This window comes from Ciconia boyciana, chromosome 6 (assembly GCF_034638445.1).
Source record: "Ciconia boyciana chromosome 6, ASM3463844v1, whole genome shotgun sequence".
Classification (NCBI taxonomy): domain Eukaryota; kingdom Metazoa; phylum Chordata; class Aves; order Ciconiiformes; family Ciconiidae; genus Ciconia; species Ciconia boyciana.
The window spans coordinates 14,656,236-14,674,125 of record NC_132939.1 but is presented as its reverse complement, the minus strand read 5'-3'; the positions used below and the strand labels follow the sequence as shown (position 1 = coordinate 14,674,125).

The 17,890-nt window shown below is 33.8% G+C and overlaps 1 protein-coding gene across 2 annotated transcripts in view; it reads right to left on the bottom strand.

Moving 5' to 3' along the window:
- Positions 1-8,092: 8,092 nt before the first annotated feature.
- PDE3B (phosphodiesterase 3B) overlaps positions 8,093-17,890 on the bottom strand; it is a 90,036-nt gene continuing 80,238 nt past the window's right edge. The window contains exons 11-16 of one of the 2 annotated variants that reach the window (XM_072864667.1): positions 17,488-17,601; positions 14,660-14,859; positions 12,643-12,846; positions 12,073-12,234; positions 10,435-10,621; positions 8,093-10,100 (exon numbers count right to left, since the gene is read on the bottom strand). In XM_072864667.1, coding sequence (XP_072720768.1) covers positions 9,874-10,100; positions 10,435-10,621; positions 12,073-12,234; positions 12,643-12,846; positions 14,660-14,859; positions 17,488-17,601 — 1,094 coding nt within the window. In that variant the 3' untranslated portion in view covers positions 8,093-9,873. Of the gene's footprint in view, positions 10,101-10,434; positions 10,685-12,072; positions 12,235-12,642; positions 12,847-14,659; positions 14,860-17,487; positions 17,602-17,890 lie in introns of both variants that reach the window. The other variant, XM_072864666.1, reaches the window with a different exon arrangement.

Below are 17,890 nucleotides of genomic sequence, written 5' to 3'. Positions count from 1 at the left end.
TCTCTCTCCCCAAATGTTCCTTGCCTATAACTAGACTCGACCAGAGCTTGAGGTGAAGTCATGGATCTTTCTGCATTTGTTCTGGTGATCCAGAACATCATCTGGATCATCATCCATTAAGCATCATCATCATGCAGGTAAGTTTCCAATACAAGATCACTGTATTTTCTAATAATGTTGCAGAAGTTATAAAATTGTAATTCTGAAAATAATTCAGTTGATTTACATTCATTTCGTACACTCACACTACAATCTATCCATTTCACAGAGTATGTTTTTGACCTCCTGTGGGCCAGACCCAATATCAACAGAAGGAAGGTCTTTCCTTCTGGACTCTGGCCTTTTTGGACATGTCCAAATATAAATTCAGATGTCTATGAGCCAATGACACAGAAAATGGGCATAGGATGAGGGAAATCTATACTGAAAAACTGTAATTCTGAAAGAGCTTGGGATTCATGGTGGGTTGTTAGTTAAACATGAACTTTAACTGTGCAGCCAAAAGATATTATGTTGACAGAATATTGAGTGAGAATGGAATCATAGAATCATTTAGGTTGGAAAAGACCTTTAAGATCATTGAGTCCAACCATTAACAGATACAGAAGCTATATATGTATTTGGTGCTGGCACAAGCATTCCTTGAATAGTGTGTCCTGTTCTGTTGTCTATAACTGAAGGAGCATTTAAAAAAATTGGTAGTGTTCCTATAAAGCTGTAAAAATGACTAAGAATATGTTTATGCTATATATTCTGGATTACTGCAAGGTACTTCTACTGATTTATGAGCTGACCAAATAGTATGTGATCATACCAGGGCAGCACCATGTCCAAGCTAATATGCTTCCATTTCAGAATGATTTATCATTTCAGACTTGGTGACACACTGGCACTGTTAGAAAGTTTTTGGATAAGTTGGAGGGTCAAGCATGTCTCCAGAATATACACCACAGAAATGTAATGTAGAACATACTGGCTGGTGACACATTCCAGAAAATAAATTTGCTTGGTTTACCAAACACATGATTAAGTGACTTGATTACAGTGTACAGCTATCTAAACAGAGAACAAAAAGTTGATAAAAGATCTCTTCAGTAAGTAGACAAGAATATAAATAGAAGCCAAGGTGAAATATCTTTAAACTAGGAACCAGGTGAATACTTTGAACAGCTTTAGATGAAGAATCAGGTATATAAATAGCAGCGAGGGCAGTTATTCCTGGATTGTTACAGAAATTTTAAAATCAGTTATCAGACCTTTCTTCTGCGCTCTGGTTCTAATTTGCACCGTCTTCAGCATGAGAACTAAACTACATAACTTTACAGTACTCCCTCCTGTCTCAATCATCAGCTTATAAAATGTACTGTTCTCTCTGAACTCCAAACCTCTGCTAGCTATTCAAGTGTTAAAGCAGCCTGAGCTCACATAGCAAGCAGGTCTTTTCTTGATTTAGTATGTTGTTCTGCTACACAATTAGATTCTGAATCTAATTCTGATTCAGCCTGTCTGAAGAGTGAAAATAAACTATTAAGCTGCATTTTTTTCAGCCTTAATTGAGCCTAATGGTTTGTACAAGCACTAGCGAGTAGATGAGGCAGATTATGTCGTTAAGATAGCACATTCACCTGAAAAGTAGCAAGTTCAGAGAGAACACAATAAAAGATAGTCAAATCACTTCGAAAAAGGTGTGAAAAGATTATGTAAATTTTGCAACAATGCATTGAATGGGAAAATACAAGGATTAAGGATAAACAGGGAAAAAGGAAAATCATAATGGTGAAGATGCCAGATCAGAATTTATCTTTGGGTGAGATAGATGGAATGATGAAAACACAAGATAACACAGACAAGTACAGTGGACTATTCAATAAGAGTTTGAAAGGTAAACTCAGTATAAATTGGTCTGTGAAGGTACAGACATGCATTTTCATAGCAGCTAGATGTCTGAGGTGGTTTTTTGGCATTAGGCCTCATAATTCAAATCCTTTGTCTAATCAAGATTAAATTAAACTTCTGTTCTGGAAATATTATACCTTATTCTGTCCTTTCATACAATACAATTTGAGGATCAGCAGATTCTTCCATTTCTAGATTATCCCTTCAGATATTTTTGAAGGCTGTCAACTATCTCAATGGCGATGTGATTAGAATTAGGCAGTACCCATACTCACAGTGGTCATTTCTTAGGAAGACTGCCAGACTTCAGGAGACGTTATGTTTGTTACATTCTTCTGAATAAGTAACATTCCAAATAGATTAAATCCATTAAAATAATGGAGCATATCAGGAACGTGCAATCTAATGCCATGGTTTACTATTACTGCAGCAGATGGCTGATTGCCTAAAATTTTAATGTGATATATACCAGCCTATAATAATATAGCAGAAAACAGAATAAACTTACTATTCATTCCGTTGCTATTTTCAAGTGCTGACTTCCTTTTCTATGCTTGTACTAAAAATCTTAAAAGAAATATTTTTAATTTGTATAAACTATGACTTATCAGAAGCATGAAAAAAATCCTACATATAGAAAAAGATGAGCTTTTTACATTACAGTTAATTTGTTAGGATGTTTAACCACATTAGTCCCACCATTAGCATCTAGACAACGGGGTCTATGCTGTATGCCCCATGGACACTCTTATGCCTTCACTAAAACAAAGGAATAAAGGATGGCTCAATTGGTGTTCAAGTCCTTCACTAATATAGGTAATCCAGGTACGGTTTCACACCCACAAGGAATGAAATTTAGGTAACAAACAGAATCACTATGGCTAAAACATCTTGAAGAATTCCAGTTATTCTCAGGTAATTAAGTTTCCTTTCTCCACACACGTCCCTGTTTAAGGAGTCCAAATGCCCTTTTGGTTCTCTTCAACTTGCACAATAAGCTCAGTTAAAATAATAATGCTGGTGAACATGCACCACAGCAGAATTTTATAAGCCTAATTTTTCCAGGAAAAACATAGGTACTTATGACCCTTCTTGTACCTATATAGGTTAGGAAATTAATTTAATTGCTCTTTTTTGGAAGCATAAAAGTTGCTTTTTTAAGCCGCTTCAAGGCATCTTCAGATCTTGTTCCATTGTATTTTAGGTTGTATGAAGACATACTGTTTTTCTCTCAAAGACTGTACAGTCTAAACTGTCACAGTATAGAGGGAAATGCAACATACCTTAATATCGCATTTACTTAATCACAAATTGTAGATATAGTCTATAGAATATTCAAGTTCTTCATGTCATAATGAATGTCGTTATTATATATTTGAAAAGAGACTGTAAGAATAATTTATTGTTGATTGCAATAAAACTCAGTGCTAAGGGCTAAAATTTACCTAAAATCCCCACTGGCTTAAACTAATCTTCTTTGTAAGTATAGGAATTGCATCATCTTCAAAAGCATCCAACACCTCCCAAAGTCTTAAGTATGCACTTTCTTAAGATCTAGAGAGGACCATATAGCTTGACAAATATTTTAAATATGATAAGCTTTAGCAAACTAACTTTAGACAATCATATTTTTTTAAAACATTTTGGCTACTGCATTTGCATTTATTCATAAACTGACAACTAGACAGAATCTTAACTCTGGCTGAGCTTCAAACCTTGTCTGTTTTTTCAAAAGGATTCTAGCTCTCTCCCTCAACAAATAAAAAAACCTATTTCTGGTGGGAGATGCATTACCAGTTAAATACTCAGTAAATTTAAAGTTTTTAATATTCACTGAAATAGAGATTCAGTTGACACATCCAGTTCCAGTTGTTTGAATGTTATTATTTGATTATTTTCTGCCATTGTGCATATTTTCTTATTGGTATTTGAAGTCATCCATATCAGATCTCATCTCTAGCCCTGCTATTTAAAAAATAGGTCCAGAAAGGATCTCAGTAAGTTATGCAGTTCACTCATCTGACCCCGTAATACATTTTTCTGAAAGCTGTTTTTCAGACTTTTTCCTATTTTCAGACATTCTTAATACTCCAAGGCAATCTATTTCAGTGAGTCACAGCCCTCTCAATCCTTAGACAATTAGCCATGTTGAGCCTGAATCTTCTTTCTTGCAATCTAAAGCTGTTACTTCTTGTCCTAAACACTATGAACACTGAAAGCATTATTCTGATTACTTTGCTCTGTGAAGCAGCCTTATTAAGTATTTAAAACCTTAGAATATCTCACTTAAGTCTCATTTTCTCTAGACTCAGAAAAATCTGTTGAATTAATTTTATCTTTGTCCTTCTCTTTAGGCCATGTCTTCCATATTTCTGGTCAGTCTCACTAGTCTGTACTGGAATTCTGCAATCTGTCTAATGGGCAGGTATTTTTCCCGGGGTATGACATCTGAAATTAGAAACAGTATTTTGGTAATGCCTTATTTATGATGAATAGAACAAAATGATTACAAACCCATTCTAAAGATAAATAGGAGGGCTTCTTCATTCACTTCTTTGACTGAGAGAAAGCTTAGTTAGTATATGAGTCAGATAAATTGGCAATACCACAGAGATTAATAAATTCTAGTGGGATTAATGTCATTATAAAAGAATGAGGGATATACTGAGTCCATCTGAATGACGACATATAGGAGCAAGTTTTCACATCTAACTGGCGCAGGTGACAAAGTCTGCAGTCTGCTCCTCACGTGCAATAAGTAATGTCAAGCTTACCCTTTGGATTTTTGGTATAATACTTACATTTTAAGCTAAGCATTAGTCTTTGGTTTATATGCAAGTAAAATGAAAAGACTTTGATCTCATTCGAGGTGCAAAGGGTTCTGCTGATCTGGAGAGATGAGTCAGAAGTGACTCATCACCTGTTTTTTTGGCAAGATACTTAGAACATGGACAAATCACAAGGTGAATGGTAGGAATCACTTGAAACACTATGCTCTCTCACCATTATTTAAAGGCTCTATTGCTTTAGTGTTACACATTTCTATTTTTCTGAAACCTCACAGATAAACCAGAAGGCAGAAGGTTTCTCCTCTGTATAAGATTTTTACTCTCCTTACTTAGATTTCACAGATGGTATCTTTCTGCCAGGTAATACAGCCTGCGTAGTAGAACGTATCATAGACACCAGTTGCTATCACCTGTTATCTCTTGAAGTACAGAAATCAAAAGATGACTCACAGTGTACAGATTCCAAAAGAAACCTTCCGGTCAAACATTTCTGATTGTATTGTGCCCCTTTTAAAGGGTGTCTGTAGTGCCACATAGAATCAAATAAGTGTCAATCACTTAAATACATTAAGCATCCATTATTCAGTATCTTGACTGTATCACAACAATAGCATTTCAAGTCAGCCAATTTCTGGACAGATGTTTCAATCTCAGTACCAAAGGAAAACAGTTTCTTCTTTACTGGAACCACTTTCTATAGCTTAATGCTATTATTAACGAAACAAGCAATTGCTAGTTACTGTACTTTTTTTTTTTTTTTTTTTTAGGGTATTGCAGATGACAGAAATGAGACTAACCAGAAGTATTCTTTCAAGTCTAAGCCAGAAATGTCTGGGAGAAAAGAGAGTTACAAATGGACAACAAAACCATTGAGACAGATTGCTCAGTTAAGAGTTACGTATCTATTAGCTGGATTCATAAGGATGTGGGGGAGGTACACTATGCCAGGAGGGTCACTGCCAACTAGAAACTCAAGTGCACTGGAATGTTTATCCTATAGCAGCTTACTCCATAAGCTTTCTTTCCTCTTTCCTCTGAAATACAAGACATTATTCTTTCTCATTTAGCAGAAGACAAAAGTACTAATTGCTTATGGCCCTATTAAATTAAGATCAGATAGGGACTAGTTAACAGTTGTGGTCTTTTGCCAGCTTCATCTCTGAGAATCTACAGTATGATTCTTATAGCAAGTTAAAGGCTTACTTCAGGAGATATTGAAAGGAAAATTCTTCATTGCAAAAATGAAAGCAATTAATTACCTTATTTGCCTTAACACAGACATGAAGAAGCACGTTGTCCAGAAACACAATTCGGAAGAAAGCTGGAGGAAAAAAAGCAAAATAAAACACTGCCTTGATCATACTTTTTGTACCTCATTTAATCAACTTTGTATGTTTATTTTCTGTCATCTAATCTTTATTGGCCACAGAAAAATCAATTTTCTGAAACTTGCATCACAACTTAAGTTATGATAATTGTATTGTGATTAGTAGTATAATTTAATTTTAATTTCTATATTCATTTCATTTCTAACAATCCAAATATTCTGACTTACCAAAGATATCCTATTTCCATATTCTTTTGAAGACAACTGGCTTGAAACAAGAAACAGTGTCTCTCTTCTGAATAAGAAAATATCTTTCATGTGTGTCTGTATGCCATCCTTATGTCTCCTTTCTAATTCTCATCACCTAAGCTAATTCTATCCTTTTACTCCAAAACATGTCTCACAGACTGACATTCCTGATCTCACACTCACCAGTGTATGAGACACTTCCAATTCTGCACCTCTTACACCTTCTCAAATGTTTTTTGGACAAAAGGGAAAGTACTGCCCTGTGAATGTTAGTGCCACATGCTGGATTACCTCAAATTCTGTGTATACTTTTAGAGGAACCAGAAGCCCAGCCTCAACTATGCCTGTCTGTGAGGAAGCACCACAGCTAAAAGTGAGCTCTTGAATTCTGCTAACTCCTTTCATTGATTCGCCTGCCAGTAGTTGTGGTTAAAATTGGATGCAAGAAGTACAGAGAAGAAATGGTTCTATGCACAGAACAAATCAGGTCTTGCACAAACTTTGTTAATTTGGACTTACCTTGAGTAATGATACACCAGTCTTTTCATTTTGAATCTTAGACTCACCATCTAACTTTGCCATGGAGGAAGAACTCACAGGAAGAGGATCCAAGTAGTTCATTTTGACTAGTTTAGCACCCCTATAACATGCAGAGGTCTCCAGGGGCATGGAGGGAATTGGGTGCTTACAGAAAACTTTGTAGTCTAGTTCTGTAATGCCCTGTATGCACAGGAGCAAGTAATCCAACATACATTGTAAAGAAGGCAATGAGGAGATGGGAGACTCTTTCTTATCAGAAAGGGGCTGAAGACTTTACTTAAACCTGAGCATATTATCCATAAAAGGTGTATCTACTGTAGCAGCATAAACTTCAGTGTAGGCTAATTTGTCCTACTTCTTGACAAAAAAAAAAAAAAAAAAGGGGTGAGTGTTGCTTTAGAAAGTATTTTAAGTGTGTTCTTTTGTGTGCTTTTCTGTGCTCCTTAGCATCCCTGGGTAGCTGTGAATTGAAGTGTGATCACAGATTTAAATTGGTTGTAATTTCTCAGTGGGTTGTTACCAGAATAAGAGTGATATGCCTTACATGGAGATATATTATTGTTGATAGCAGCTCAATCAACATTCAAATGACCCTCCATTACCATTTTTGAAAGATTAAGGCACCTTCAGTTACAGTTACATCCACTTCTGCAAACATGTCCTGAACCAACCTTTGGTGACATTTGTACATTCTTTTCCCCTTGCTCTTAGAGTAACTATTAGTCACATGTTATATATACATAAATAACAGACATCTTAAGGTGGATTTTGAATGCATTCATAATTAAACATATCTTTGAAGCAAGCTATTGTAACTTGAAAATGTCTAATTGGAAATACATATTAGTGTTATAGTTTGTTAAACACTGAGGTTTGCTACTTGTTTCTGAATTTAAAAATTGCTTCAGTATTTCTAAAGAGTTTAAGGGCAACCTGAGCTAAGAATGTTGCTGGCAAAGTTGTCGCCAGATATAAATGCTGCCAATGCTTTACTAAAAGATAAAATGTTATTTTTACCTTCTTATTCTTCTCTATATTAGTTTTTAATAATCACTTTTTAAAGGGAAAATAAATGGAAAACTGTCATGTAAAATAATATAACAGTAACTTTAGACAAGCTCATTTGCATCTTTTTTCAGTCAAAGCAAAATGAAACTAAACAGTATTAAAGTGATTTTTTTATATAGAAACACATAGGCTAAACACAAAATGCTGAGAATACAGCATAGTGAAACAAGCATAATTTCTTTAGTCTTCAAATTATCTGTTAGGAAAATATATGAATAACAAATGTAAAATACAAGTGAATCATCAGTAAGTGCCAGCTTCAATAGTGCAACATTTTATTAATGACAGAAATATCTGGTTTTAACACTGCTTGTGTTACAAAAAAATGCAGTGATAGTAATAATGGCAGCAAAGGGGGATTTGGCACTGAATATATAAAATAGCAAAAGCATGTCTCAGTGGTCTTCTAAATGGATTAACAAAAATCTTATTAGTGGAAATAAAAAAAGAACTCCTTTCAGTTATTTAAACTGCCCAATCAAAGAGCAGAATAAAAATTTGTTTGTGTAAAACAGTGCAATACAATTTACACAAGGTTATTTTAGGAATGTTACCTTTTTTCAAGTCTACTGATGTAAATGTAAACACAAATATGCTAAGATACATTTAGCAACTTGCACATGTGTGCATTTGTTTTTATTCAATTCAACTGCACAGCATATAAATGTTTAGCACTAAAAGGTGCACTTTGAAAACTAGCTTTATTTGTGGCTTGCTTACATACTTGTAGCCTAATTTATGCTCTTTTTTTTTTTTTTTTAAATTAGACCTACAATGGTAGTGTTCCTAAAAATACATTTGTGTGGAATGTCTAAGTTTCTTATTTAAAAACTCAACAATCTAAAATGTAATATAGTACAGTGATATTTATCTTACTATTAGGCTTTACACAAAGTTTTCACATTCTGCTTTCCACATGTATATTTCAGGATGTACATCAAACTTGAAGGCAATATAAGCTAGGTCTGTGGTGGGAAAAAAGATGTGGGGCACATTAAAATACACTAGCCATTCTGAAACAGTAGTTTATGTCTTAAAAAAAAAAATCTTTAATTCTCCTAAAGTTTTACATACAAAGAATAAATGAAATGTGATCTTATTTCCTTAAAATTTAATACCGGAAATCGGTGCAAGATAAAAATCTATGATGTGGTTGACTTGTTTTTAAACAGGAACCTGAGTAAGGGCAGGAAATATAGCATTATGACTAAAAGAATAAAAATCCTTAATAATTTAAGTAGCTGAACAGGTTTTTAATGTTCTACCACAAAACGGCAAGGCAACAGATGATAATGGCCTTGTATTCAGTGAATTATCATGAACACCCACTGCAAACCTGAATATTTTCTGCAAAAATAAAACATCAGATTATGCACAATAATAAAAAGCATCAGAAATAGATGCACCTGTTTTTTTTTTTCTTTTTTAAACCATTAATATCAGAATTCAGCATTTATGTCACAGTCCTTGAACAGTTGCTCTGAGATGACTACATTAAGCACACTACTGCACTAAGTAGACACCCCACAACAGGCTTGCACTGCAATGGTAACATAGTTTTCATATAGGCACAGACTTTTTCTTATTCATGTTCAAAAACAACATGAAATAAACACCTCAAGACAATATTAGGATTCATCCCACATTTCCTTGTTAGCAAAAAGTTCTTGCCACTTTGGTAATTGAAGTCACAGAATGTTTTTAAAAATTGCAGGTACCTCAAGGAAATAAGAGTTCCATATTCAGCAAGGCAGCATTATATCAGGATATTTTATACCAACTAAGGCATAAAGAACTTTGCATCAGGGTATACAATACTCAATCTTTGAATAAAGTTTCATATTCTGTGTGGCGAAAGTGCATAGGAGTGGGATTCCACTAGAGTAGAAAGAATCCTCTCACAGTATTAAGGCCTTTCAATTTTATGTGAACTGTGTCAGGCTAAAGTCAGCACAGTGGAAAAAAAAATAGGCTATCATCATACTGGACACCACTGAAGTTTTCTTAGAATGTCTTGTCTTCTCCTAATTGTCGCTCATCTTCTTCATCAGCTTCCTCAATAACCTGAATTTCATCTGCTTGAGGTAAAGATGAGATCTCAGTCAGCAGTTTAGCTCCTTCAGCTTTATTTTTTTCTTCCTCTTCAATCACTTTCTTCCATATTTTGTGATTTTCACTGAGATGGTGTATTAGCTGGCAAAATATTCCTCTACCTTTTTTTCTTTGAGCTTCTGTAAAATTATAAGCATATTTGATTGTTTGAGATTCAAAGTAATTGTATTTTACACATACAAAACCAATGGCGCATTGTAAGAGAGATGTAAATTTGAGCAAAAGATGTGGATGCTTATTCAGAATATTTAAATATGGCAAAGGATAACAATGAGTTTCTGTTTCAAATTGCAAGTCTGGTATTAACAAAAATTTTATTAAAGGAGTAAAAATTATGAAGCAGCATAATTGCAAAATCTACAATATTTGTACTATACAATTTCAACCATCATTGCTATGTCTGAAATCTATTAAATGACAATCATATGCGCCAACTGAAATACAGAAACTTACTTAAAATAAGATCATCTTCCATTTCTTCATCATCACTCTCTAACTGTGTTCCATCGTCATCTTCAGTGCTGTCTGCGTCCTCCTCCTCTTCATCAACCCATTGCCCTGGAAGCAACCCAGCTGCATTATAGGAATTGCAAAGGGGGCCAACGATGTGAGTGATGAAAGATTCTTGCAGTTTTGCAAGCTGTGGAGAAGAACGATCCATGAAGGGACTTATAGGTAATCCGAGACTTGCTTCTTCATCACCCTGAAAAAAATTATCAGAACTTCTCAGAAAATTAACTTTAAATTTTTATTTTAAAGATTATTTTTAAGGAACCAAGTAAACATGACATGGATTGTATCTTTTTACTAGAGGCAATAATATAGACTAAGTGAATGAAAATGTAATTAGACCAATTTAAAATGAAGACACATTATGGCTCAGACTCGTGTAGCCCATAATCCTCCCTTCAGCTTTGCTGCGAGATACCCTTGAGCATGGATGGAGACCTAGTTCTACTGGAGCTGCTATTCCTCTGCCTTTACAGGACAGCTTCAGGGTAGGCAGAGATTTGACTTCAATTGCTCAGCTGATGAACAGAGAAAATGAGAAAGTAAGCAGCTAGAGTAAGGCATTCTGGTAAATGGCTTCCCCCAAAAGTCATAGAAGAATGAAATGAACGATAACATCCAGAATAAAGTGGTTTGGGTTTGGGTTTTTTCCCATTTTTTAAATTGGAGAAGGAAAAATTGAACAGTTGCTCATATACAACTCTGAGTTATAATCACTTATCTCAGCACTTCTGTGGACCTGATAGTTTTATGAAAAAGTTTTTCCTAAAGCAACAACTTAGAATACTAAGGTCTTACAGTAAGTGTAAGCACTTCAGATTATTACTGCTATTGCTTAAATCTCCCAAGTGATTTTGTTGTTTACTTTTATCTTCCTAGTTTGAAAAATATTTTTCAATCCTTGGTTATTGCCTCATAAATAGTTAACTCCTCAGACTACAGAAAAATAACAGAGTAGAAATGCAGAATATATTTGGGGGGGCTTACAGAAGTTGTAAATGTAAAAACAAGGCAACAAATTTTCAGACTTTTTCCCAGTTAATCTTGATAGGATTATTTATCAAAGTTCCACTATAAAATCTTATTTATATTTTAATACTGTTAGTTACTAATGTGTATTTTAAATATTCAATTTTGAAAGTTTTGAAATGTCTTCTGTCTTGGCACTAAGAGTTAGCTGAATATACATTTCCACTCTTGTGGATTCTATACATATTCTTTGACCTGGAAACATACTGGTGAACTTAACTTCCCAAAGTGGAAGAAGTTATTTTGGTTTATCAGCATCATCCTAAGAAAAAAAAAAAAGCCAAAAGAAAATAAACTAATATCTAAAAAATAGACAACATTGGCAGGAAGCTTATTTACAAGCTTCTAACACAATCGATAGGAAGTAAAAGATTATGTTAGTATGCTACCTATAAAAATAAATTTTCAGTATTCAGAAAGAGAAGATGGAAATACCTTACCTGAAGATTTAACACAAGGAATAATGTTTAATTTAGGTATACATTTGGTAATGCAAAGAATTGATCATCTCCCTGTCATTAAAAAAGAGTAAATTACACTTTCCATACCCACCTGTTCATAAAATTCATTAACAATGCCTTCTGTCCATTTCAGATGCAGCTCTCTAACTTTTGCTGGGCCATTAATATCTGCCAGTTTGATGCATATTTGACAGGCCAGTAGGCGATCATTTTCATTGCTCCATTCTATACCATGACTGTTGATATCATTGACCTGGGTTGAGCACATACATTTTTAAAAATCAAGTTAAAACTATTAATCAATGGGGGTTTTTTTCAGGCTTTGTACAACAGACACTTGCATTATTTTTTCTATATAATTTTTTGTCTTATATAGTAAAAAAAAAAATCATTTACTATCTCTCAGAAGATGGAAACATGAGATATGATCAAGGTCTCTTGTGGGTCCCTATGTCACATCTGCTAGGCTTATAGGCAGTCTACAAAACAATCTACAATTCGTTTACACAAAGAAAATAGTCTATTTGCATTTTTTTAGTAACTAAAATTTAAATAATATAAAACTTTAAATGAAAGTTATTAATACTAACAACTACTGAGTAGCAACACTAACATCAGTGTATCATGACCAGTTCAGTGCAGACACTAAAATGTAACAAACCTTGGCATTAAATTCCGCAAGAAAATCAAAATGCTTCTTGAGATCTGTGGCAAGGATTGCTTCAATCACTAAGAAACGAAAACGCTTGAATTCTACATGATCAAGATTTGATAAAAAGTTGTATTCTGGTCGTGATAAGAAAAGATTCCAGGCAGAAGCAGCATGGTGATTTTCTAAGACTGATCTATCATTGTAGAGAACAGCCTACAAAAAAAAAAAAAAAAAAAAAAATCATAAATGACAGAGTAAAGATTTAAAACTATAATTAAATATTCTGAAGCTTAAGGGCTAGTCAGAAACAAGCCTTAATTTAAAAATAAAAAAAAAAGAAAACAACTATTGGAAATTATGGTTTGCCTTCTAGTTTGGAGGATGAAAGTGAAACAAAAATGGCAGATGAGAAAAAAAAACCAAACAACAAACAATTAGCAAAGTTTTTTCTTTCTTTAAAAGTCCTTAACTATGTCTTAGTGACATCTACATTCACACTGTAGGCACACATGCACAAGCCACTTAAAATGTACACTTTGCACTCTTGGCAGTATGTGTGGAGCACACACGCTGACATTAAAAAAAACCCCAAACAAACAAAAAACCCAAATCAAAACCCAGATCTATGTATATGCTTTTAATTAATCTTAATTCCAGTATTGTTTTAAAAAAAAACAAAACCAAAAAGAACTCCGAAGTACGTAAGAACTGTGTTTAATGCGAAATGGTGTGGAGTATCACTAGTTTTCAATGTGCTACATTTAATGCTGCTGATGAATACATTTTAACTGCAAATGAGTTAACTAAAATATTAAAACAGTAGTAGATTTTACTCACAACTCCCATGTTTATACAAAACATCCTAGAAAATAATTAATTGAATGTAGATTAAATAGGACCTGAAAAAAAATCTTTGGAAAACTGCAAAAAGAATCTTTATATTTTGAGGAAAGGAAGAGATCATTAACAAAATGAATGGGTATATTTTTGAAAATTGGAGATGAATGTCTGTGGTGGTTGTTTTTATTCTTCCTTGTATACTGTTTTCAGCAGAAATACATAACTGCCTACACCCTACACATTTTTTTCAAAAAGGAATTATTGAAAACTGACTGGAAAGTTAACTTTTAAAGTCTCCATCTCCTGACAAGTTGTACTGGTTTCTGATTTACTATTATTATTGTTGTTGTTGATGTTGTTGTTATTATTATTTAAGCTTCTTGTCTCTAACTTATTAAGAGAGATCCAAATAGCCATCATAAATATTCTTCCCCACATAATATTCCACTCTTTAGATAAAAATATTTCACCATGCAGTTTAGGCATCTTTTCTTCAGTGCTTTTCCTTCCAATTCTTTCCTGCTCCACTTTTTCTTTCCTATCTGCTATTCTGTTTAACTTTACTCTCCTTTACCTCTTTCATCTTAGCATTTTAGACCCTGAAGAGCATAGCATCTCCTTTCTTTCTACTCTCTGTTCTAACAACAAAGTTGAATATGGGAGATAAAAGCAAGGATGCCTTGCTGATTTCTTCTTATTTTACTCACCTCCCTTAAAGGTAATGGCTATTTACCATAAAGGACTAATTTGAAATGCAGAGATTAGGAAATGCAGTTAATTGGACTATTAGAGGAATCTGTGTTTTTTCGGTACTTGCAGACACCGCTATGACTTCAGAGGACTCCCAAAATGTAAGATATCCATGTATTTAGCTGCTTAGACAGTCCTAGGGCCAGCTCTCTATGAAATAATCTTTTACTCTAACCTGCATTGATTTATGTTATTATTTTCAATTTTGTAAATTGAAAATTAATTTTACACACATACACAACCAATACGTACAAAACACATCGGAATTTATCAGGAAAAAAAAGTATTACACAAGTTAAGTACAAATTAATTTCCCCGTTTCTTAAATTGGGCAAATGATCCTAAACAGGCTACAGTAAGGATATAGAAGAGAAAAATTTTCATTATTCTGATTTCAGATACAGACAAATAATCTTCTGGTTAAAGAATTGCTTACCTGAGGTGCATTTGTAGCCACTAGAAAAGCATTGGTACGACCAGGATGATCATAATCGTGCATGGCAGCTGCTACATATAAAGCCATTAATTCCAAAGCAGGAATGTTTGATGCCAGACAACCATAACTGTCATCAGCAATAGAACAACTTTTTGAAGAAATATAGCTGACTTGAACAGGAGCAATACCACTGGCTTCATCTAAGAAAATTGAAAATACAAAAATAAAATATTTTTAGAACATTATTTCATTCATATTTTTAATACATTTTAAATGACTCAGATACTATTGCGAACATAACCTTCCTATAGTTATCCCTGTAATTATGGAGCTGAATAATTGGCAAAGAAAGACTTATACTTTAAAAAAAAAAGTCATACTATTGTTTATAGATAAACCAGCAATTTTGAAGAAAAGTTGAAATTCCAGTGAGTCATAAATTTGTCATGGCCACGCGGGTTGTCCAAAAGCGTTACACAGTCTTACAAATACATAAAAAGCTTCAGCAGTTTCATGACATTACACAAGCAAGGCAAAATCCTACAGGACATTGTGGAGCCTGTAAGAAGTGACCCAAAACTGGAAAGCAGAATGTTCCTGTTCTAAAACCAATTCTTTACCTAGTACTACATACAGATATACCTCAGGATCCATTTTTTCAGACAAGATTTCCCATTATGATGCTGAGGGATAACTATCATTCACACAAATAAAGGAGACTTTCAGAAGAGCTTTGAACAGTCATAATCAGGAAAAAGAAATATTTTTAATTCACCACAGTCAGAGCTCACTCTTGCCACACAATTTTAGAAAAAGAAATGTAGACTTTACACTTTTGGCAATATGCATGGGGCACATATCCACACTTACTGCCCTCATCGGAAGAGGAGACGAAGGAAGAAAAATTTGCCTTGGTCCTTGAAACTGTATGGTGCCTTAGAAGACATAAAACAGAGGAAGTCACTCTCTTTGCAGCTAGAGTTCACTCATGCTGCAGAAGGCTGGTTCAGAGGAATGTTTCAGCAAGCACAAAAGGCAATCTAGTGGAACAAAGGACACTGACCATCTAGTCTATGCCTCTTGATTGCAGTAGAGTTGTCATTTAGATTAGAAAGCAACCATAACAATCTAAGCTTTTAATTATTAAAAAGCACTTGTAGGTATTTGTTCCATGGGAGGGAATGAAGAGGAGGAGGAAAAACTAGCAAAAATATACATCTCAGAGTCCAAACTATAGATCTTGGAAAATTCACATGGATACCAATGGTTACACATTACTGTTAAGGTCTCTGTCATGCTGCTAAAGATCTCCTGCTGTTATGCAGACCTGCAATTTCATTCCCTTCTTAAAATGACAGCACTAAAAGAGAATCCTACAGTTTCTCTCCAACCTCAATAAGGCCACAAAAGGATCAATCAGCATCTCCCTTAATATTTCTATAATTTGCCCATTTCTTGAACTTGCAGACCTATAGGAAAAGCTCAGGAGACAGTGGAAACTACTGCAAAAGGAACTAAACCCATTAAGTTAGAAATATTTGCATGATAAGGAGATTCACAGTTTTATTCTCCTCTCTCCCCTGGACAAAGTCACTACTTAAAAAAAGAATTAAAAAAATATATATATATATATGCAAGAGTACTTATTTTATCACTACATAATAAAAAGGGGCTCTTTTGCCTTAATAGAATAAGAGAGGATTAAAAATCCTAGTAACATTTATACTGGAAGAGTTCTGAAGCAATAAGACTATAATTTCTTATTTTAATTTTACTTTTTTTTGTGAAGGGAAACAAAAGGATGTTTATAATTTTTCTTTCCTCCAGTCAAGTCTCCAGTCCCGCCCCTTTTAACACTTAAGAGAAAGAAAATGCAATAGGGTGCAATCAGTGGATATGGACAAACTTGGAAAAAAGAGAAAGGTGACAGCAGAGAGCGTAATAGTAAGGAAGAAATAACATCTACTGTATGGTGTTCTGTACAGTTCACAAATTACTTCTTAAAATTACAGCCCTTTAAAAGACACGACTTGCATCTTGTCTTTTTTTACCGCACATATAAAACAGAGTTCTTAGAGAGTGCTTGATTTCCCCATTTTATTTTTCTTAAATACATACATTTTAGTAGAAAAGTGTATATTTAGAATAATTATACTTTACTTACAGTATATATTTTCATAAAAACTACAAATCTAAATTTAAAAGTTAATTCCATGAAGTCACAGGGAACACAAAAGCAAGCTTCATTACAACTAATGTCATACAAAATTTGGATTTGAAGTCTATTTCTTTTTCAGGGGTGCTCTTATGCAGTTATTGTTAGGGTAGTCACTTCAATGCCTGAATGTCTGCATGTGATATCTAATACAAAATTCTGAAATACTCATTTCTACACTAAAACCATTAAGGAGAACTTCAATAAAGTTAAATACTTTGACTTCGGTATTTTTTCTTTGGTCTATTTAATTTCCCAATAAAGTTAAGAAATATTAGTCTAATGTATTTCAGATGCTAAAAATATGCTGACTGTAGCAGTATACAGAGGTTCATTCATATAGAAAATTCATTAAGTGAACCTGTATTCTTGGCTAACAAACAAACCACTAGTCATCTAATAATTTTTGTAAAAAAACTACTGCGCTATATTTCTGAATGGTGTGTACTAACATTGTGATATTTCTACTGCCTTATATTAAAATGCAAAAAAAAAAAAATTGAGTGATAAGAATAATTAGATATTTTCTTCCAGAGTGATTTGTTCTACCTATTGTAGTTTCATGAAAACATTCTTACAGCAAAAGAAAAAAATAACCTATGTGAACACATACCCATATCGCTTTCCATTATGTGCTCATTATGAATTTGCTGAAATCCAGGAATGGGCCGAGTTGTCAGATACCATACTGCATGAAGAACATCTGTGGCATGTATACGATTGTGATCTGAAAATTATCAAAATATAATCAAAAATATTATCTGAAATATAATCAAAAGGAACAAAAAGAAAAAAATTTAATTTACCAAATTTACTATAAGGAAGATTTTTATTAAATATAAAGGAAAAAATTGAATTTAAATTCTTAGGAGAGGCTATATCACTGAGTGTTTTTAAGAAACAAGTTAGATAAACATAAAACATCCTCTAAGCATATTTCATCCTACCTGAGAGTCAGGAAGGGATTAAGCAGCCTTTTAAATTAGTGATGGTGAGCCACTAGCATGGCTTCCAAT